The sequence below is a fragment of the Zootoca vivipara genome, chromosome 8, assembly GCF_965207765.1.
Source record: "Zootoca vivipara chromosome 8, rZooViv2.hap1.1, whole genome shotgun sequence".
Classification (NCBI taxonomy): domain Eukaryota; kingdom Metazoa; phylum Chordata; class Lepidosauria; order Squamata; family Lacertidae; genus Zootoca; species Zootoca vivipara.
This window is the reverse complement of record NC_142591.1, coordinates 25,210,170-25,233,724: the sequence shown is the minus strand read 5'-3', so window position 1 is coordinate 25,233,724 and position 23,555 is coordinate 25,210,170. Positions and strand designations below refer to the sequence as shown.

Genomic DNA, 23,555 nt, shown 5'->3' with positions numbered 1-23,555 from the left:
TCCAGATTCCTCACTTTTCTTGCTAGGAATCTCTTTTTTTCAGTCCACAAACTCCAAAATGTTGGGAGCTGAGCAATGTTGCCTTGATTACACTGAAGGCAATGCAACCAGTCTTACTTTCACACCTCTTTTTGATGTCCAAAATGGAACTTGGGTCCATGCCACCTGCAGCAAGATGTGCATGCTTCCAACATAAGCAGCCTGTGCATCTCACAAACAAGGATGGGGGGAGCACAAATTCCACTTTAAATCAACAAAGACCCAGGAACAGCTCAAATAAGCCATGCATTTCGTTTCCAGTACATATGAGGCAGTGGAGTTATTTTAATTTAGTACTCCAGATAGAAATCTGTCTAATGGACCACAATGGTTCTCCATTGTAAGAGCTGTTCGACAGGGGAACCGTCTCAGGACGCTGTGGACTCTCCTTCCTTGGAGGCTTTTAAGCAGAGGCTGGATGGCCATCTGTCATGGATGCTTTAGCGGAGACTCCTGCACTGCAGGGGGTTGGACTAGATGACCCTTGGGGTCCCTTCTAACTCTACAATTATATCATTCTATGATTCCATGATTCCAAATCTTGGACAATGGCTCTCCAAACAAGTGTTTCATAACATTCAAAAGCGGTTTCCATCTGAAGTATAAGATGCTTATGCAAATACTGTAACAAATTCTTTGTTGCTTGCTTCCCTTGGGGAGAAAATCTGGGGAAATTAGCTAGAGGCAATTAACTCATATTTTCCATTCCCCTGTCCCACACCTTCCCCAAAGTCCTTCCCCAACTCTCAGGAGAATCCAAGAACTCAGGTGGCTGCAGTGGAAAGTTCTCCCTGTGCTAGGTCTGCTTTGAATGCATGTACTACAACCCCTTGTTTTTACTGAAATATCCACAATACAAATTAACGAACATAGAATCATAGAATCATAGAGTTGGAAGAGACCACAAGGGCCATCCAGTCCAACCCTCTGCCAGGCAGGAAACACCATCAAAGCATCAAAACATTGGAGTTATTATAAATTATTAAAATGGAAAATAGATGTTCAGTTTTTTAATGAGTCATCTCTCAATAGCAGTAACCCTAAGGAAGACAGAACTTGCTCTTACATTACTGACTTAGCTAATTATGAGTAGCCTTGCCATACATCAGGAAAATTCCTGATATGTCCTGGTTTTCGGGTATAAAAATGGCGTCAGGGGGGAATTTTGCAGAATAAGCAAAATAATGTCAGGGGAAACCCAGATGTATGGCAACACGATGGAAAAACAACAGAAACAGCTCCAAAAGCTTACAATCACTATTTTTGGGGGTGGTTTCCCAAAAATAAACCTCAGCAACTTTGTGGGTGTCAGGAATTTTACTTTTTGAAATATGGCAACCCTAATTATGAGACACTGCTTTCCCTTTCAAAGAACAAAGAGAATTGATTCATATAATGAGTATTTTAAAACCAGTTGTTATTTTCATGCCTACAAACACAATTTGTAACACTGTGTAAGATGTATAACTTAATTCATTTGTCTTGTTTTAAATAGCCAGGGTAAGCAAGTTTTTAAAGTTTTTAATGACATATTTCTTTGCTGATGTTCAGCCGCATAAATAACATAAAGCTCACAAGCTGGCTTATAATTGGTCTCAGCATGCAATGGATACAACTACTACCACATGAATTGGTAAGAAAGACCACCAGAAAATAAAATATTTTTCAAAAACCAGGAGGCTACAGTATGAAGGGTCTTTAGTAATGCTTAGTTACTCCTGAAATGCCTTTCATTAAAATGTAGGCACGTGGCAGCTTGATGGATCAAAGTCTATTTACATCATAGCTGTTTACTCAGCCTACTCGAACATGAAGGACTTCAGTCTCTGAACAAGTTCCTTCTCACTGCCCACGAGAGAACGCTTAAAGCACAATTAGAGCCACTTCGAACGCTGTGAAATTACACCCACTATGTATTGGCAATGTGCGCCATCTTTTATTGGACTGCCTATACAGTCTGCAAAGAGGCACAGTTGGCTCTAGGATGTATTAGCTCTAGTCTAGTTTAGCCCTTGTTTTAGATTTTTAAAGACGAAGGGGAACATGGCCCAAGTTTTGATGAATCCATGAGAACGTTGGCTTTCATGTTTAATGGTTCTAGGCCTCAAGGTTACAGGCAAAAATCTTTGATCACCTAAGTGAGCTTCATAGCTGGGCAAGTGTCCAGACTTAACATTCTAACCCCAATGTGGATTTTCATACCAGAGGCTCCTTGCTTCAGATCCCTAAAGAGCCACAAATTTACTACATGGCCTGAGGACGGGACCCTGCTGGCTGAACTGGAGGTCTGCCACATCCTAACTCCCTCATCTCTGCCAACTAGGGTTAGGATTGTGTCCTTAGTTGTTCATGACAGCGATAAAGGGTGCCATCTTTTTTTTCTGGCAGTACTGCACCTAATTCCAAGCACTTGAAAGAGCACCTTTTCCCATATCAAACTGAGGTCAGCAAATGAGGCACTCCTAACGGTCCCTGTGTTGGAGGAGATCCAACACATGGGGCACAGGGAAGGGCCATTTCTGTGGTGGCTCCACACCCATGGAGCTCCCTGCCCACTGAGGTCCATCTTGACACCAGTCTTTCAGACAACAGCAAATGTTGCACATCCTTAGATGGCAGGTGGCTTGGATGAATGTGCTTTTAATAGATCCTATTGATGTTTGTTTTTAATGAGTGGTTCCCCTGATTTTACCAGCAAGCCACCTGGCGTATCTGTCAAGAGAAAAAGATGGGGTATAAACAAATATGCAACAACAACAACGACTTTGATGAGTGTCCCCATCTTGCACTATTTCTGATGTTGCTTTCTTCTCTTGTTGGAATTTTAATCTGGTCCAGTTTCCATTAAGTTTAATTTGCTTTGTTTCTGTACACCACGCTGTGACTGTAAGGTGTGTGTGTGTGTTCAAATAAATAGATGCATTTAAAACCACAGCCTTGTGCTGCATACAAGTCGAAAATCAGAAGGACTTCTGCCAAGCCAGCAGCTGATAGGGGTGGGGATTGGGGGACTCGACCTGCTGAATTTTTGCTTGGCGCATTGTCCTTTCATTTCTGCAGCGTTGGAGCCTGACCTGCAGGCGTCGCCGCGCGGCTGCAGAATAAAACTCCCAGCCCGGCCCACCACGGCGCCGAGGAGGCTCGCTTTTGCGCCGAAACGAAAAAGTTGCTTTCCAAAGGGCTCTTCGTCTTCGCTCCCCAAAACCGGAGAACGACTCACCTTCTCCGGCCGGCTCTCCGGCACTCGAGCTGGCCGAGCTCGCCTGCATAACGACGGCGGGGGTCCCCGCGGCTGCTCTCGGCCTCCGGAGGCCTCGGCTGAGGAGAGGCGCGCACTGGCACCGGAGGAGCTGCTGGGCCATTTCTCCAGGGCGCGCAGTGGGAAAGGTCAACGGGGCTCCAATGACGGCAGGGCTCGACGGCGCCCGCTATGGCTTCGAAGTGGAATGAACGTTGATTACTCACCGCGGAGCTGTCAGCCCCCTTGTTTGCACAAAGGCAGGCTCTCCTCCTGCTTTGCATACGTGGCTGGGGACCACGAAGCCTATTAATCCGGGGCTGTCCTGGAAAATAGGGACACTTGGGAGGGTCTGCCATGTGGAAATCTGCTTCTCTGTTCCCGAAGGCAACGACAGGGGACACGCCCTTCCCTTGGTTTCCCAACCATCGCCTAGGCCTCCATAGTTTTAGGGCTGTGGTGGCAAGTAATAGCGAGCAATTCGCCCCAGAGGTGGAAGATCTCAAGGGACCATTTTCTTGCACAGGAACCAATAAAATATTTGAGGGGACCAAGGGGACCAAAACACCTGTTTTCTTGGCCTGCAGCTGGCAGCCTTCAGTGGGTGATTCAGTGTTAGCCCAATTGATTCCTGGTCAATGAGACGATAGCACTGTCGTCTCAAGCAATGCTTAAATGGCTAAATGAGAAAGTGTGACACAGCTCTGCATTCTTGTAATGTGTGTGATGCATTACACAACTACTAGGGTGATAGCAGAGCGGCAGCCTTGAGAGCCTGTGTATAGCAGGCATCCCCAAACTGTGGCCCTCCAGATGTTTTGGCCTACAACTTCCATGATCCCTAGCTAACAGGACCAGTGGTCGGGGAAGATGGGAATTGTAGTCCAAAACATCTGGAGGGCCGAGGTTTGGGGGTGTCTGGTGTATAGGGACCAAGTTTGCTAGGGCTCAGTGCAGAAAACCTTATAAGTCTCAAGTTTAGTCAGTGCATGAATGGGGAGCTAGACCTTGCTGCCCTGCCCTCTGATATCTGCATGTGTTGTCTGAACACTTGTGGTAGGCTATTGAGGGGGGCCTCTGTGCATGGAACTGTACACAGGAAGGCTGTGACGATGGTGCTGCAGGCACAGCTCTGCCGCTGAAGTTTGAATGTGTGGGCATAACCTCCGGTGAATAATCAAGAGGACCCCTTCACCCTTGATGGCAACAACTAGAAAAATGCTTTCGGTTTCCCACCAGTGTTGTTGCAGTCCATCCCTTCTCTTTGTCATTCAGGTGGCACAAGTGCAGCTTGTGCAGTCTGCAGGCTCTTGCTGGTCCTACTCCACAACCTCCTTGAATGCTGTGTACTTGAACTGTAATAACGACCCTCACTTGTCTGGACGAATAGATGTGTTGTGTGCACTCAGAAACCTCTCGTTTGCTCGGCTGGAATGTAGCCCACTAAATGAAAACAGTCCTGTACCGGTATCTGTCGCTCTGCTCAGTTTTTTGACCAGCCACCATTGGCATGCGGTCCCCATGAGACAATGCAGCCCTTTGGCTAAATGCATGCACTTGATATCTCTACTCCTGATCATGAGCAACTGAATTTATGAACCAACTCCACTGAAAAACATACTTTTTAAAGGCAATGCGATATGAAACCTCTATGTCATTGTATCCACACATGCAAGTTATCACTTGATACTGAAGTCGTCAAATGATGTGCACACGCATACATTAGCAGACTTTAAGGCAGACCCTTATAACTGAGTTTAGACTCTTTCAGCAATGCCGTTCTCATATTATTGCCATCTGAACAGGCACCACTGACATGCTGCATTGGGTTAATATTTGGGGGAAAATTAATGCAGTTACTCTGCAGAGAGGGCAAACCCTGTGTTGATTGACTAAACTAGTGGGACTTGCTGGTCATCCTGGAGCTAAAGGAGCTCATGGAGACAAAGGTAAGGACCCCAAAGCTTTTTACTTAACCATTTAAATCATCTATTTCAACTCATGGAACTTTGTGTGATATGCTTTTACTATCTAAGAGAAAATGGGTAGAAAAGTGAATGGAGAAAACTGGGTTCAGGCCTTCCTGGACCTGGTAAGATTCCAGAGTTTACAAGGCAAATGTCTAAGTGTGCTACTCCATTTCCCCATTATTTTCAGCTACCTTCTGTGAAACTCCGAATCCACTGTAGAATAAAGCAACCAGACCTACCGGTAACCACAGCTGTTTTTGCATGCAGCTGAGCCAACCATTTTGACCATTGTTTCCCAAAGCATCCTTTGTAATATTTGTATACTGGTTGATATGTAGCAGGTCTGCCTTGGGGTATGTAGTCTGGATAGATATGTTTCTACACAAAGGTGTACTGTGGCCAAGAATACAGGTTAGTTCTCATTGAGGTAATAAACCGAGTGCCTGATGGCATTCCATCCCAAACCTGCATCTTGCCTTGTACCACTTCAAAATGCGGGTGAGCCAGTGTAGTTGGTTGGTGTCAAATCTGGGAGAGTAGGGTTCAAATTCCCACTCAACCATGAAGCTCAGGGGGTGACCATAGGCCATTCTGTCATTAACTCTTAGCCTAACCGACCTCCAAGGCTGTTGCGAGGATAAGATTAAGATAACTGTGTTTTATTTATTTCATTTATATCCCACCCTACCAACGGAGCAAAAGATGATTGCATATGCCATATTTTACTAATGTAAATGACTGAATATTCTTTAACTTTGCACTCAGAAACCAGGTAGCAGGAAGGGTGACAGGGCTATAACCCTGTTAATTTCTGCTTCTTCATCCAGGATTTCTTGGCTACTCTGCAATTTGGCTGTTCCAAAATTGGCTATTCCACTAGGCTTCCCTGGATACAGTGGTCCCCCGGATATTTCTGGACTGTGAAGTAAAAGACTGTGGCACTCACCCTTAGTAAAGGAGTTGCCCATTTATAGAACATTCAGTTGGAAGATTCTGCTGACATGTGTTGGAACACTGCAACATGAGATTATGATAATTTGTAAGTAAAAATGGCCAAGTGTCATTTTTCCTCCTTTCCCTAATTTCTACTATATGCATCCTTGTCTAATTTGCGTATTGTCAAAGTGTGCTGCCTCCCCAAATCACAGGTGTATCCCCATCAGGTATAGAGAAGTAACCACTATAAAACAGCCAAGCTAACAAGGGTTCCTGTGCTTTGTTCCCCTGCTCTTTCCAGCAATGCTGTTTTTTGAGTAGTAGTTCTTGCAATAGATAGGTAAAGGTAAAGGTAAAGGGACCCCTGACCATTGGGTCCAGTCGTGACCGACTCTGGGGTTGCGCGCTCATCTCGCATTATTGGCCGAGGGAGCCGGCGTATAGCTTCCAGGTCATGTGGCCAGCATGACAAAGCCGCTTCTGGAGAACCGGAGCAGCACATGGAAACGCCGTTTACCTTCCCGCTGTAGCGGTACCTATTTATCTACTTGCATTTTTGACATGCTTTCGAACTGCTAGGTTGGCAGGAGCTGGGACCAAGCAACGGGAGCTCACCCCGTCACAGGGATTCAAACCGCCGACCTTCTGATCAGCAAGCCCTAGGCTCAGTGGCTTAACCACAGCGCCACCTGGGTCCACCTCTTTCCAGCAATGCTGTTTTTTGAGTAGTAGTTCTTGCAATAGATAGAGGATGCTTTAAATGGTGGCTACGATATAAGCCACCCGTGTCTTGCTTTTTTGAGAGAAAAGAAATTTGTTTCCATGCTAATCTCACTGGTTTGCCACAGAAGAGAGCTGAAAGTAGAGACGACACTATAGCTCAGGTGTACAGCACATGATGTAGCAGGTCCCAGGTTCAAATCCCTTGTTTTTGAAGTATCAGATGGCAGGTAATGGAGAAGACCTCTGCCTAAGATTCTGGTGATGGAAAAGACACTTCAGCCAGTCAGAGCAGTCAGTATTGGGTTAGATGGAACAAATACTCTGGTCTGATATAAGGCAGCTTCCTATGTTCCTATGATCAAGTAAGTTTTAAATGGATGGATGCAGTTCTCCACATCTGTACTTCAGCATTTAGCAATGGAGTTGTAGATCTAGAAAACTGCTCACCAGTTACTTCCGATAGGAAACCAGAAGCAATTTGGAATGTACTTGCCAATGGCTTCCCATCCAGTTCTATGGTTTCTAGTGATCATATCCCCACCATGAATTTAAAGTGCCTAGCTTCCTTGACAACCACAGATATTTACAGCTGAGATTTGAAGCAGCCGTTAAATGTGAGGCTAAGGGAACCTCCAATTCGCAGTACTCACTTTGCAGTTAACTACTGCAGCTAGTTTAGCCACTGCCAAGACTGCAAGTATAACAAACATTTAATGCCAAGATATTTACCACAAAGGAATCAGAGGTGGTTAATTTTTTTTTATTGCCAGAATAGTAAATGTTACACAGATGGGCCTGCATGGTATTACAAAGGGAACAAGCAAGCAAAAAATGTTTAGCCACAGGCAAAAGAAAAAGCACATCATAATAAACCTGCCCTAATAAATGCAGAGTGACCAAATGAGAATATAGCATAGCACAATTGGGTATAACATTTGTTGAAGAGGATTTTCAGACCATAACTGTTGTGTACTGCAACATCCACATTGATAAAAAAGTGGCTTTAAAAACATCAACACCGATACAAAAACAATATGAAGCCTGGGATAATAGTTTGTGGCCGTGCATGACTATTTGAAGGGAACAAAAGCAAATGCTAAATACATGAGGAAAGATGCACGCCAACACCAGAGAGAGAACTTGCTTCCTCCATTTACTATGAGAAGTCTGCACCCAAGACATTTAAAGCATGCACACATCCATATATGTGTGTGTATTTATATATACATGTATGCAGAAACATAGCATCCCATCCAGAAAGATTTATTTTATTGGCATTTGGGTTTGGCTTCTATTCTGCAGCTTAACTATTTCACCCAAGCAAGTGCTAATATCACCACCAACCAGTTCTTTCTGTTTGTTAAAACAAAGAAGGAATACAGATCCCAGCAGATGCTTCCCGTGCAAAATTCAGATAGGCTAGCTAGCTAATAACTAGCGCCCAAGCGAGCTGCTGCTGATGGTTGTATAGGAATAAGAATACGAGGCATTCGTGTTTGCATCAAAGCTTCCTCTCCTCGATCCACTGCGTGAGCCTGAGCGGGATCCACTGCGGGATCCACTGCGTGAGCCTGGTGCCGAAGAGACATTGTATGGGCTGGAGATGCCTTTGGATGAAACCGAAGAAGCTTCCAGTAACCGGAGCCCAGTTATGTCTTCCACCATCGAACGATTCATTGCATCTTTGAAGGAGATTTTCAGCTTTGTTTTGGGACAGGTCAAAATCTTCCCATAGTTGCTGGTGTCTTGTAACCTCTGGGCTGTCCGGCCATCAATCAACCCTTTTCGAATGGCTTCTTCGGTACTTATTCTCCCGCGGACTTCGGGGTCAATGAGACCTCCGGTGATAAACTGAAACTCGAGGAAGCGCTGGCCAGCCTCATAAGGAAGCCACTTTTCCTTCACAGCCTCTGCGGCTGACATTCTGTTTCGGCCCTTGATGCCTTCAAACCCTATGAAGGCTTTATGAGCTGGCTTCAGACGTGTCGACATCTCATGGTCAATGAGGCCTTGGGCAACCGCTTCCTGAAGGGAAAGCCGTTGTCCTGTGACGGGGCATATTATGCCTCCTGTGCAAGCTTGGGCTTCGAGCAAACGCTGGGCAGTAATGCTGTCAACAATGCCCCGTTGCACGGCTTCTGAAATGGAGATCTTCTCCAAATTTTCTGTGTCAAATATGGCTGCGATTGGACTCGTTTCCTCGAGGGACTCCGAAAAGGAGCCGGAGCCGGAGCCCGAACTGCTCTTTAGCTTGATAGATGAACTCTTGATACTCAGGACCGTGGGGGAACGAGTGGACTCGTGTCTGAAAACTTCATCACCGCCATTCTTGCAAGCAATCATGTCTGCAAACTGAGTGAGGCTTAATGACCCGGAACGGTATTGCTCAAAAAATTTCTTGTCCACAAGGCCTTTGTCAATGGTGTCCTGGATGTCATACTGGTGGCCCGTTTTCCTGTCAACAAGCACTACTCTTGTGCTCCCATCTGAACCTGTTATAGTGATTTCTTCCCATTCGCATTCCTGCTCAGAAAGCTCCAGGTAAGTATCATAGTCTATGAGGCCTTTATTGTACGCTTCCTGGACGGACATTTCCTTGTTTGTGTCTGGATCTACGATGACGACCCTGCGCTTCCTGAGGGTGTTTTTTTGCGAAGTCTGCACCACTTTCTTCTTCTCTCTCAGGGGCAGGAGACAGAGCCCACTTCCTTCATCGACTATGCACCTTTCTTTCAACTGCAAGTAGGTCAGGTTTTCTTCTGTGTTGGGGTCAAAAAAGCCTTTGGTATCGTCATTGGGATCGGAGAGAATGTTATTCAGCTCTTTGTCGAAGTAGCCACGTTGGTATGCCGTGCCGACTGGCAACCGATGACTTTCCTTCGGGTCGATGATCCCACCAGTGGCTATCTGTGCCTCCAGCAAACGAATCCCATGGCCTCTCTCGATGAGTTCCTTGTTCATTGCTTGGAACAAGGAGATGATGTTTCCCGTTTCTGGATCTTTGTACCCAGTGACTGCTCTTTCAGCAGACAAGAGTTTTTCTTTAAATTCTATTCCAACTAGGCCTCTTTTGTAAGCTTCTTCCACAGTGTGTCGTGAATTGCTCACAGGGTCCACGACAAATCCAGTGGCTGCCTGGGCTTCCAGAAGCTCAAGAGCTGTCCCTGGTCTGACCAAACCTATTTTCATGGCCTGGTAAATGCCAAGCTTCTCTCTGGTGGCCTCGTTATAAATGCCAGCTATGCAGCTGGAGCCCTGGAGGAAATCTTTGATTCGGTCACTGACTTCTTCAACCGTGATTACTCCACTTTCCAGGTCATTTGCTGTCGACTCCCGAATGATGCCAGAGTCGACTAACTCAGAGATGTCAATGGGCTTCCTGATGCCTTGGAATGACATGCTTCTCTTCTGCACGGGAAGGAGGAGCAAACCAGTGTGTGGTTCGATTCTGCATTTCGCCCTCAGCTTCGTGTAACTTATGGCCTTCTTGGTGATTGGGTCAATTAAGTTATTTAAACTCTGAGGTTGGTTCAAGGATCTGACCAGGTCTCGATCAATCAGCCCACGAGCTAAAGCAATGTCTTTCGGCAAGAACACACTGTTGATGGGGTCAACGATTCCTCCCGCAGCCAACTGAGCTTCAAGGAGACGTATGCCAGTCTCCCTGTCGATAAGCTGTTTACCAATGGCTTGTGCCACAGGCACTGTTTTCCCTGAGAAGGGATCTTTAAATCCGGTGATAGCCTTTTCAGCGGTGTAGATTTGCTCCCGGTCATCAAAATCGATCAGGTCTCTAGCAACTGCACTGTCCACGCTGAGAAGTTCGTTGCGGTGGGGGTCAATCACACCTCCGGTGGCTGCCTGGGCTTCCAAAAGGAAGACGGTGTTTTCTGGGCTAAGAAGCTGCTTCCGTTTAGCCTCCACCAGGGAATATTTGTCCTTAGGGCTAAGAGAGGCCCCAGCTATAGCCCCAGCTCCTCTGAGATAGGGTTCGAGATCAGCAGCAACTTCTTCCACGGACTTCTGCCCCCTCAGCAGCTTATCCAGGGTGGACTTGTCGATCAGCTGGCATTCGTGCAGCTGGACAGCAGTTATTTTTTTCCGCAGGCCGCTGAAGAGTAATTTGGAAGGGTCGATGGCAAAGTCCTCTTCTGTCTGGGTGACTCTGCTGGCCACATATGGGCGCTGCTTCAGTTTCTCAATTTCCCTTTGCAGCCTCAGGCGCTCAGCCTCCATCTCCGAATGGCTCTTTCTGCTTGTCTCTTCCAAACGGCAGCGGTACCTTTCTTCGATCCTCTTAATCTCTGCTTGCAGCCTCTCAATTTCTATCAGCAAGGCACTCTTCTCCCTCTCGCTCTTATCTCGCTCAGACTCAATCTTCCTGATTGTCTCTTCCTTCCGGGAATACTGGCTCTTCCACTGATTTAAGTCGTTCAGTATTTGCTGCTTCTCATTCTCCAGCCGCATTTTCAAGCGGGATTCTGAGTCCAGTGTGCCTTTGGCCCGATTCAGCTCTTCCTCTAACCTCAGCAACCTTGCTTTGTCTTGTTCCAAGGTATTAATTTTTATCAGCAGCGCTTCTCGTTCCTGCATAATATGAGTATACTGGGTTTTGGATTCTTGGATCCTATGGGATGTCTATGGGGTTTTTTTTAAAAAAAGAAACAAACAAGGAGAAAATTAGTACCTCTTCTTAACATCCTATATTCCCTATATTTCAACCTATCCTGTAAGGGGCACTGGGTAACTGTAGCCCTGAGTAATAAATCTGGTGTTTTAGATGCAGCTGTGGATTTTGTTTTATTAATACAGGATAGCACACTGATAGAAATGGGCTAAAAAGAATTCTAACCAGAGAGTCTGGCACACTGGGGTCCTGCCAGTTTCAGTGGAAAGATTAAGCATGTATTTAACAGCGCAGTCCTATACAAGTCTACTCAGAAGTAAGACCCACAGAATTAAATGGGGATTACTCCCAGGCAAGCGTGCATAGGACTGCAGCTTTGTGCATACAGCACAATCCTATCTCTTCCCTTTGAAATCAACAGGAATTAAAAATACTTAACTTGGGGTGGATTGTACTGTCAGTGCTTAGTATTTTCCCTTTCCCACCTGTACATATATACGGCATCCAGTCTTAATTTTGACAGTAGTCTAGCAGAAGCTAAGTAATTTGGGATGCCTACACTTCAGTACTGCCTTGCTAATAAAATCTTGTGTCCACTGAAAGGAGACCTTCATTTTGCTCTGTTTACAAAACATTTGCATCACGACATCAGATCCAGACTGGTCTTCCCTGGAGCCGATTTACCTACATTAACAAAACTCAGAGTCGGCATGCCTTGCTTTGTCTTTTACCTTACCAGCCACACTCAGCTGGATTATATATTTAATGTTATAGTTGTATTTGTTGTATTCTATGTTGGTTGTGTGACAGTTGCCTGTTTGATCTTTTATATGTGCTATGGCTATATGGCTAATGCAATAAACTTTTGATTTGAACAAAAAAGTTCTAATTAATTCCAAAAATCTGATTCTTCTTTCAAGAAAGCACTCATTTTGAGACTACAACTAGACTAATGGATAAAGTTCCATCACGTATCTATGTGATGAATCTGAGTGAATGAAAATAATGTGTGTGTGAATTACAGGTGTGGGGAGGGGACAATGAGAGCAAACAGATACCCCACTGAGGAAAATACTGCTTTTGGACCACTAGCAAACCAATATAGTTCAGCAAACATTGCTTAAGGCAGGCTCTCCATTCATTTCAACGAGTTAATTGATATGAATTGAGGCTGAACTGTAGCAATGCCTGATGGGTTGCTCCTAGTAAACAAAGATAGGGAAACATAACTATCATTTTACTTGAAAATTATGAGCCCAAGCTACTAGGCTAAATGGCCAGACTCCAACACAGAATAAAGCACACTTGAGGCAATGTCAATAGGCTTAAGTATGCTCTGCTCTGTGCAGGATTGTGACTCATAGATTTCTTTTCTTTTTTAAAGAAAGAAATGAAAGCAGTGACATGTATAGCATGCATATACATATATACATATATATATATGTATATGTATACATGTGCATTTTATACTATAGGTACATAAGCAGCAATAAAATGTATACCAAATATACAACACCAATGTATACACTTTTGCATATGTACACTTTTTAAGGTGTGTATGTATTTATGTATATACATATACTACCCTACAGCAAAATGAAAAATGAGAAAAGCAAAGGAGATAAGGATAAGCTCCAACATGCAACTTCATGAATAACATATTGCATACCGCACCACAGTGAAAGATAAATCCTGAGTTATCTATTAAAGTTGTGTACATTTCTCTTTGGAGGTTGAGATGTCAGAGTAACCGAACTTCAGGGGGTAGCCTCTGAAACAACAGGTTTTGAAAATATGGCCTGGTCTTCAAAGTCCTGCTCCTTTCTAAGGATGATGAAGAGTTGGCCAATTTTCCATAGGGAAAAACGCTAAATTCTACTGGAATTAAATATCGCCCAAATATATATTTTTTAAGCACCAAAGGTAACAAAAGCATGGCAGATGATAGGTAAGATTTATAGCTCCTTTGCACTAGTCTAGAAGCGACCCAAATCTGGGCCTACAGCTTAGAACATAAGAACAGTTTGCAGGATCAGGCCAATGGCCCATCTAGTCAAGCATCCTGTTCTCACAGGACTAACCAAATGCCTGCAGGAGACCTGCACTTAGAAGCCAGTTGAATTTTTATATCAAATTTTAAAATGAATCAATTAAAATCAATATACATAAATTTAGGGTCCAATGACTGGCTGAAAATGCATTTGCTGTTGAATTATGAATTATCTGAGGGACAGTAAAGTTGTGATCAAATATTTGTGAATACCTCCACAGCCTGCTTTTGGAATTTTTCAATTTCCTGTCTCAAATTGTCCCTTTCTTTCTGTAAACCATTTATCAGACCCTGAAGTTCCAGGGTATGCTTGCTGCTTGTTTGTAGTTGACTCTTAAGTTCAATAATTGTGGCATTTTTTTCCTCATCCACTTCACTTCTGCCCCTTCTTAGATCATCATACTCCAATCTCACGTTACGCAGCTCTTCTTCTAACATCAAGTGTTCTTTTGTAAGGTTCTCGGTAAGAGACTGAAGCCTTTCGATTTCTATTTTGCACTCATTGAGGCTTTTGCTCTTGTCCTCAATAGCCTTTTGCAAGTGCTCGTTGCGCATGTGAGCTTGTTTTAGATTGTCTTGCTCCTGGACCACCTGGCGGCGCAAGGTTTCGATCTCTGAAGTGTACTTCCTTATCTCCTCCAGGTATCTCTGCTTTTCCCTCATCTGACCATCTAGCACCTCTCTCTGGTGCTTCAAGTCATCTTCACTCCTTTTCTTGACCATCGAGACCTCCTCTATCTGCTGCGTAAGGTTTGCGATCTTGACAGCTTGCTCTCTGCAAGACCTCCTCATAGTTTCTAACTCTACTTCCACTTCCTTCCTCTTGGAAGTTTCTTCTGCTATGGCTCTAGCCTGCCTACTAAGCTCCTCCTCCAGCTTGCGTTTCTGCTGCTGCAGCTCTTTCATTGTGCCCTGCAGCCTTGTACTTTCTTGATCTTTCCCCTTTTTGTCCTGGGCAAGCCTCTCGTATTCGCTTTTTAGCCGCCCCAGTTCCTGCTCTTGGATTTTCAACCTGCTGATGGTCTCCGTGGCGTTGATGTTAACTTTCTCCAAATCGTACTGGACTCTTTGCAATCGGATATTCTCCTCCTCCAGAGATTTCCTCTGGTTTGTTTCTGCTTCTAGCAACTTTCTCAGCTTTTCAATCTCTTTGTTTTTGTCCTTAATTGTCCTCCCAGCATCGTCAAGAGACTGCTTGTAACGCATGGTCTCCTCAGTGTATTTCTGGACAGTCTGTTTTAACTCAATCTCAAGCTGCTGCTTCTTTTGGGAGATCTCAGAGCCAAAGGCTTTTTGCTGGTGAGCATTTTCTTCCACTTGTCTAAGGTTCTCCGATGTCTGACTTATGGTGTTCTTCAGTCTCCTAATTTCCTCACATAAGCTCCTATTTTCTCTCACGACATTGTCGAGCTGTGCTCGGTAATTACTGGATTCCTCTTCCTTCTGCACAGTCACCTGATTTATTGTGGTCTTTGTGATATTAATCTCAGTCTCATACTTGTTCTTTAAACTAATAATTTCCTCGTCATAACTGTTCCTTACCTTAGCCAATTCATTCTCAAGTTCCCATCGGTTTTTAGCCTCTTCCTGCAGCTGAATCTTTACTCTTTCAAGCTCCTTGGTTTTGTCCTGGATGGTCAAAGCAGCATCTTCAAGCGCTTGCTTGTACCTCGCGTTGTCCTCGTTGCGCAGATGAATGATCTGTTTCAGCTCCAGCTCGATCTGTTGCTTCTGCTGAGCCACCTCCGAGCCACAAGCCTTCTGCTGAAGAATATTTTCTTCTGCTCTCCTCCGCTGCTCTGTAGCATCCAAAATGCTGTCATTGAGCCTGATGATCTCATCCTTCAGATCTCTGTTCTCTCTCTGCAGCTTATCGATCTGGGCTCGGAGGTTTTTGGCATCATCTTCTTTCTGGGATGCTATCTGGTGGATGGTGGTCTTCTTAATGTTAATCTCTGTTTCATACTTGTTCTTTATATTACTCATCTCCTCATTATACTGGTTTCTTACCTTAGCCAGCTCATTCTCATATTCTCTCTTCCGAGTCCCCTCGTCCTGGAGAAGCACCCTTAACCTTTCTATCTCGTATTCCTTCTCCTTGATGACTTTCTCAGATTCTATCTTTTGCCAACCAAGGCTTTCTTTCTCATTCTGCCTTGTCTTCTGCAGTTGGTCAAAGTCAGTCTTCTGCTGGTCATATCTGTCCTCCAATAGCTTCCTTTTCCTCTTCTCATCTTCAATCTCATAAGTCAGTCTTGTTATTCTGTCATTCAGATCTTTTATTTGACCATAGCACTTGTCCAAGTTTTGTTTGGCAGAGCCACCATCCAACTCTGCTTGCCTCTTCAACTCTTCCAAACCCATCAGTTTGGCCTTCAGCTGGGAAATTTCCAACTGGTACTTCTGCAGGTTTTGCTCCAGGAATTTGTGTTTATTGCTGTTATCGGAATTGGCATCTCTGGCTAGTCTCAGCTCTTCTTCCAATAGTTCTATTTTGGTGCTTTTCATCTGCAGATTCAGAAAGCATGAAAGATAAAAATTACCCATCGTAACCATTTTTGACCAACAATATGCTACTCATTCACACACACACACACACAAACCAAAAAACCACCACTCCACAGCTAATTTTAATAAAATGCCCTTTTTGCTGTTTGGTTTATTTTATTTTATTTAAAAACTTCACATTCTCTTGTTAACCATAATGGACAAGACTCCTGACATTCTCAACAAGGCCTTTTTAATATGCCATGGTTTTCAGTGCAAAAGTCCTAATGCACCAGAAAACATTGAATCTGGAGGAATATATGCTACCCTACGTCAAGCTCCAAAAGCAGACTTAAAACAGAGCTCTAGGGTTCATTTTCTGATTTTTACACATTTGTTAGCCTAGGAAAACATTTTTAAAGGCATGATATAAAATGCTTTTTGAAAGAAAAAAACTTGCTGATCACATATCATGTCTGAACCAATATTGGACCAAATAGAAAACAACTGTACAGAAACCAGGTGTCCACAAACAGGCTAATTTATACAAAAAGGAAAAAGAGGGGAAGGTGCTAATACTCACAGCGGCCACTAAATAGTATTCTCCCTCTTGGGTGCCCTGCACGCTAATCTCAATATGTGAAGGAAAACTGGTTCCTTAACAACAACTGTACATTCTCAGTATCCTGTTTTTATTGCTTCATGTCTTCAGTGGCCAAGACTGGGCATCCAAAGCCATGCTTAAATTCAGGTTATGCCCTATGTAAAGCTGGTGCAAAACCAAATTCAGGGGTCCTGAACTTGAGGGAGTGACTACTGAAGCTAAAATGAAAAATCACATCTACTCAGGGTGGATTTGATTTAAATAAAATCTATTTAAATCACTAATCAGTAAGACTTGCTTTAAATCACTAGTCAGTAAGACTTGATTTAAATCATTTTTTTACAGCAAGACTCATTCTTGCTGGTATAATCTTAATATTTACAACCAGATGAAAGTTTCATGAAATACTTAAAACACATCCTTATTTCCTGATGAATAGCCTTTGGAGTATAATGTAACTTAAATAGAAAACTATATTTAGAAAGATTTTTTCCTCCAAAAACATTTTATTTAAAAAAATCTGATTTAAATAAAAAAAAATCTGATTATTTTTTTTACAAAAACATTGTTTTTTTATCCACCCTGCATCTACTGTAACAGGAATAACTAGGAATCAATCTACACAGACAACAAATCATCTGATAATAGCTCATTCTAAGCTATTACAACTTCAAACTGCAGATGAGCCCATCACTTGATTGAAGGATGCCTCATTTTTTGGGGGGGGGGAGCCTCATGCACCTAAACAACTAACATATCCAGGAAAGCTACTCTAAAATCTTCCTAATATGCTCATTTTTTATGTGCAGAGAGAGGCTTTTGTCTTACGGGAAGCAGTGTTCAAACAAGGAAACAGCTCTATCTGCAGTCTAAATTGGTCTAGTCCACAAAAATCTGTATCGTATGAATCTGCTGAATGCACACCTCAAATTTAAGACTAAAAAAATTTAAGACTAAAAAAGCTGAATCGCGTATAGCAAGAAAATCTGGTTTCCATTGTAGAAGTGTAGCCTTAGAATGTTATTTTTGATTGCATGAAGGTATTATTAACAGCATCAAAACTATTTACAAAGCACCCAGGAACTGGACAATTCACAATACATAAAGGAAGAGGGATATTACCTTTAAATCTTCCAAGCTCTTTAACATTTCACTCAAAAACTTGTAATAGTCTCCCGATTTTGTAAGAAGTTCAATGTAACGAGACTGGATCTCGGCAGCCTGCATGGAGAGGGGGGGAGAAAGCAATCTATTGTCAACCTATCCTGAACGCTATGTTTCGTCTGCATCGACAGGCCTGGGGTTTTGTTTTGTTATTATTTTAACATAAAATGCCAGCCTGATCCTAGATTGACTCTGACGTAAGTATAAAGGTAAAGGAAAAGGTAAAGCACCCCTGACCGTTAAGTCCAGTTGCAAACAACTCTGGGGTTGTGGCGCTCACCTCGCTTTACTGGCCGAGGCAGCTGGCGTTTGTCCGCAGACAGTTTTTCTGGGTCATGTGGCCAGCAGGACTAAGCCACTTCTGGCAAAACCAGAGCAGCGCACGGAAACACCGTTTACCCTCCTGCCTGGAGCGGTACCAGTTTATCTACTTGCACTTTGACATGCTTTCGAATGCTAGGTTGGCAGAAGCTGGGACTGAGCAACGGGAGCTCACCCTGTCACAGGGATTCGAACTGCTGACCTTCCAATCGGCAAGCCCTAGGCTCAGTGGTTTATACCACAGCACCACCTGCGTCCCTGACGTAAGTATAAACGAGTTGAAATGGATTCAGAGCTGATCTACCAATAACGGAACGTCCTGTGGTGCAGCCCTTTCTAGATTTTGCCACTTTAGACTATAAGCCCGGGGGGGAGGGGGAAAGAGTGTCATGCTTAACTTCTTCTCTGTGTTTAAAAAACCAACCAACCACCCTAAACCACCCTGCCTGCAGAAAAAACAGGTCAGCAAGGAGGGAAATTAGGCTAGAACACACCAGCTTTTGATTCGCAGAGGGGTTCTGACATGACAGGTATACCCCAAGTATGCAATTCCCCAACCTGCATTACAAATTATCATGAAAATGCACTTTATTATCACTTACCTCTTTCAGAATTACCCCCGAAGGAGACTGGACCATGCTGCGCTTAATGGGAATGTTCAGCAAAGTCTCCAGTCCTGAGCAATAAGCTGCAGCCTGCAGTTCGTAATCCTGCAGAAGGAGAAGAAAACACATTTCATAAAGACAGCCACCGTATGCCTCCTGACCTGGATGTTCAGAGTTGCAAGGAGGCAATAACCTACTCTTTCAACCTTTTGACACCAGCTGAAGACCTGGTTATCTGCCCAGGTTTCTGGTGGAATTTTGGTGCCAGTGTTGATGTTTATTTTAGCTGGCAGGTCGTTAATATCTGCCTTGTTTTCAGTCCCTATGTGATGTATTAAATTTGCAAGCTTCTCTGGAACGGCATTTGTAATGAAGAGTGTGTTTTAGACAGACAGATAATAAATAAAACCCCAAATCCTGATTTTAAGAATCAGCACGGTAGAGGGTTGGAGGAGAGAGTAGTTGCTAAAAAGAAGAATAAGGAATGCATTTATAACCAGACATGGTGGAAGCAAGATAGAGAAACTTTTTTACACAACTTGCATTAAAAACTCTTTGAATGAATGAAAGGCAACAGAAAAGGATTTATTGTACAAGCAGATCAATGGGGTTTAAATAACATGTCTTAAACTTCCAAAAGTCAGCTCCATGATTAACCCAGAGAGGGGAATGACAGAATGATTTGGAAGTAAGACCCACCAATTTTTTTCTTTTTCAAATGCTTCCTGGAAGCATGCTCAGTACTGCAATCTGAACAGAACTACTAGAAACACAAAAATAAAATCACAAGATAATCCTGTGCGTATTTTCTATCGCTTGGTGTTGTCACCTCAGGTTGTTGTCAGCATTTGTGCTTTTCCAAATTTGCCCTGGAAGTTTTGGGCCAGCCAGACTGCCATGGAAACACTTCCAGAAATACAGAGGCTGTCAGTGGATTTGTATCTTGTAAACTTTGGTTTGCCCAGTAACTGAGCCTATTGTGCTGAGAAATGTGAGTGTGTTGAGGGGTGAGAAGGATTTAGTCTAGGATTAAGAAGAGAGAGGGAAGCCTTGCAAGATTAAGCTCTTGTAGGAAAAGATATATTCTTAGGGAAATGTTCAAAAATAACAGTACCTTGATTGCAGCTGAGCACACCTCCGCATTCTTCATCACATCTTCCACTCTGTCTCGCTTGCCTGTGATTTCAGCATGCAAGTTCTGCAAAACAACAACAACAACAACCCCACAATATTAATTTTATCAGATTTCTAGCTGTCAAGTATTATTTTGGTTCAAGAGAATGACAACACTTGTCAATCACTCCACTGATGATACTATATCTCTCTCATGATGATCCCAAGAGACAATTGTGGTGACAAAGATGTACAAAGCAAGCTTAGCTGAGATGGGATTTGAAATCAGGACATCAAGCTCATAACTTGCATCCTTAATCATTATTACATTAGCGGGGATTCTGACACAAACTCCTAATACTTCACCGAATTCAAGTTGGTTTCACATCAGCCAAATTACTTAGGGGAAACACTTTGCAACACTGAGTGCAAGACAATACCTTTTGCTCCTGCAGATATCTCATGACGGTGCTAACATCTCCCAACTTCATGGCTTCAATAGTTTCCTGCCGGCGCCTGGCATCACAGATCCATTTATTCAGAGCTTGGTAAAGATCCCGATAGGTTCTCAGCTGTTTCACCTGTTTTTCTAAATCCCAGGTCCTGTAAGACAATGTAGGAACACATGAAGCTGCCTTAAACTAATTCACATCACTAGTCTATGCAGCCCAGTGCTGCCCACTATAATTGAAAGCAGATCTTCCAGATATGAGGTAGAGGTTTTTGCAAGCAGAATTAATCCTAGGAACAATACACCAAGCATATAAGCTCCACTGAGCCACAGCCTCTTCCTAAGAACTGAAAGAGAGCCACTTTGCTACTTCAAAAAGTCCCAAGTAAATGCACATATCATGAAATATATGCATACCATGCAACAGCTGAAATATAAACATATGCCAACATAAATGCCTTCTGCTTTAACATCCACCAGTCAGTGGTGGATAGTGCAGTGAGGCAATGGCACTTAGCTGACCTCCCACCAGCTGAATTGCTGCTGCTTACCAGGAGGGGTGAAGTTGCAGGGAGGTCAGAATTGTGCAAACACACTGGCAGAGCCAATCCAGTGCTCCTGCCAGTGTGTTTGCTCCACACTGACCTGCATGCTACCTCACCCCTCTCCTTTCCCGTAAACAGTGGCAACTCAGTTGCTAGAAGGTCAGGGAAGTGTTACCTCCCTCCAACATTCTGTGGTGGCATTCCATTCTAAATATTATAAACTCGAATCTTCATAGAAGTAGCTGTAGTTTCCTAGGGAAACACGTTTTCAGCTACTACAATCTCAAGTCAAACACTCATCAATTCAGTCTGAAAATGACTTGGCATTATGTATGAACCCAGCCCAGCAGCTTAACTTTGGCTTATGGTTAAAAGTTGCTTGTCAACCAAGGTCTGTAGCTTCTTTACAAACCATACCTAATGTTAACCTGGACCTTCTTAACTATGGCTAAAGAGCTGTCACAGCCCCAAAGTTATGAGTCTAGACCAGCAAAAATGCAAACCACTCTTGAGGCTCAACTGATCTCCCTGATGCCTTTAACTATTCTAGGAACTAGGAAAGTCAAGTTTTAAATGATTTTTTTTTTGCCAGATGCCTAAGCTTTAACTATTAACTATGGTTAGCATCAATGTGTGCACGAGGTCTACAACTTACTGAACACCTGATTTGAAGTTACTCTTTAGAAATCACAAACCAACCTGTCATCGATCTGCTTATCCACCCTTTGCCAGCGGTCTGTGAGGTGCCCAACTTTTTCAGTGAACTTTCCAAAATCTAAATCGTGGAGAGGATACGACTGGCAAGACTGCGAGTGGACCTGGTGAGCCCTCTGCAGCTCTGCCTCCAAGGTACTAAGCAGCGACTTCTTCATACTAAGGTCTCCTTTCATTTTCTGGAAAAAAAATAAGCAACAGAATAAGCTATCTTCTGTATCCTAGTTCTCACCAGAAAGTAAACACAACCACAACATAATCCAGACAGCTGCAAGAAAGAGCAGAATAGGTTGCATATGATCAAACTTAACATATCTGGCAATATTTAGAGAACGCGAACAATCATAAACTGGATTATTTATTCATAGGAAATAGAATATGTTAATTTATGGAAGCAAGACCAAATTATGAATCGTAATATACAAATATATTATAACATTAAGCATCCCCCCCCCAAATTTAAAAACAGCACAAAGTCTTTAAGACATTGTGAGTAACCAATTCATGGCTCAATCTCCGATATATACATAAAACCCTCTCTCTTACCTTCAGGCAGGCTCGATAAGCTTCCACTTTATCTGGGTCCAAAGAAAGAGTATCCTCTTCTGTAAGTCTGACTTCGAACACTCGGATCACGTCTTCTGTTTGGAGAATTGCCTGGAGCAGGGACCTCAGTGCATTCAAGCTGTAGCAAAACAATGCCATCAGAGAGTCAAATGCAGGGTTGTGAAAAGATTGTTTGCTTTCAGTCTCTTTTCTCTCCACCCCTCATTGCTTGGGAGTAAGTGCCACTGGACACAGCAGAACTTAATTCTGAGTAATAGGCTCTATGAAGTTGGTTTTGGTCGCCGGTCGAATCTAAGGAAATTCAAGCCCGCATGCAAACTGTTCCACATGCAATCTGAGTAATATATATAGAAAACGAAACTGGACGCCTTCATTTGCCCCAGCTGCAATAAAACATGTCTCTCTCCTATCAGTCTCCACAACTACAGCAGGCCTTGTTACGGCTTGACTTCACCCCCGATGGCACACTTTCTCATCGTCTCTTGAGATGGATAGATGTCAACAACAGTATAGAAAACTAGGCATCTGCATAAATGACACTGCTGTGTACAGCTTCTTTTGCTGAAGAAATTGGACCTCCTTGGTTAGAGTTACCTTAGTTTAAAATATTAACAGTTACGGGTGTATGTTGGATTTAAATCCTCAAAACATGCACTTGATTAAATAAAAGCACTAATCACTAAAAAATAGCAACAAAGCACACCTATAATATGGATAACCATAGGACTGCTTGTCTGTTTCCTTACCTGTCCAAATAACCAGCAGAGACCCCATTAATATTTTCCAGTTTCTGAAACAAGGTACTTATTTCAGACTGCAAATAGAGATACTTTTCAGAGCCTCTAAATCTGGGGAGATAATCTTTCTGTCCATTAAGAGCGACCGCTATTGTCTGAGAATCGTTTTGTATACCCTGAGAGAGAGAAAAGAAATGTTATTTACTCTCACAAACTTCTTAAGATCACATATACAACCTGCAATTGACGTATCATCTATCTTGCCCCACAGAACATGTGTTTCAGCTAATGTTAAGAAAATAAAAGTACTGCAAGAGATGTTTAGACAGTACTTTTCTCTATGGCAGGGGTTCCCAACAAAATTTTCTCGAGGACCCCTCATCGAGCCGCTATTGTGACAAGGACCCCCATTAATTCCTAATTCTAAAATTAAAAAGTGACAGCCAAATTAAGAGTCTTTTTTATACGTTTTTTACAGTTACAACAGAGTACTCCATCAGTATACAGTTAGTTTTAATTTTCAATTCTTAATGAGATGAGTTAAATCTGTCCTTTGAGTCCATTATTTCTGAAATATTAGGTTCCAAACCAAAGAAAGAAAACAACAACAATTGGGAGCCGCAAAACCATTGTGACATTTAAAATAACTATAACTCTGCCAACC

At 43.2% G+C, this 23,555-nt stretch overlaps 2 protein-coding genes across 6 annotated transcripts in view; both read right to left on the bottom strand.

Moving 5' to 3' along the window:
- The window catches only part of LOC118089788 (uncharacterized), a 30,294-nt gene extending 26,768 nt beyond the window's left edge, over positions 1 to 3,526 (bottom strand). Inside the window, exon 1 of one of the 4 annotated variants that reach the window (XM_088675162.1) lies at positions 3,260 to 3,526. In XM_088675162.1, the coding sequence (XP_088531288.1) occupies positions 3,260 to 3,401 (142 nt within the window). In that variant the 5' untranslated portion in view covers positions 3,402 to 3,526. The remainder of the gene's footprint in view (positions 1 to 3,259) is intronic. The other 3 variants (XM_088675165.1, XM_060277978.2, XM_035124696.3) reach the window with 3 other exon arrangements.
- Positions 3,527 to 7,645: 4,119 nt separating this feature from the next.
- DSP (desmoplakin) overlaps positions 7,646 to 23,555 on the bottom strand; it is a 47,393-nt gene continuing 31,483 nt past the window's right edge. Inside the window, exons 16-24 of one of the 2 annotated variants that reach the window (XM_035124690.3) lie at positions 22,901 to 23,067; positions 22,134 to 22,272; positions 21,573 to 21,766; positions 20,318 to 20,480; positions 19,879 to 19,962; positions 18,762 to 18,869; positions 17,797 to 17,895; positions 13,797 to 16,091; positions 7,646 to 11,544 (exon numbers count right to left, since the gene is read on the bottom strand). In XM_035124690.3, coding sequence (XP_034980581.3) covers positions 8,341 to 11,544; positions 13,797 to 16,091; positions 17,797 to 17,895; positions 18,762 to 18,869; positions 19,879 to 19,962; positions 20,318 to 20,480; positions 21,573 to 21,766; positions 22,134 to 22,272; positions 22,901 to 23,067 — 6,453 coding nt within the window. In that variant the 3' untranslated portion in view covers positions 7,646 to 8,340. The remainder of the gene's footprint in view (positions 11,545 to 13,796; positions 16,092 to 17,796; positions 17,896 to 18,761; positions 18,870 to 19,878; positions 19,963 to 20,317; positions 20,481 to 21,572; positions 21,767 to 22,133; positions 22,273 to 22,900; positions 23,068 to 23,555) is intronic. The other variant, XM_035124691.3, reaches the window with a different exon arrangement.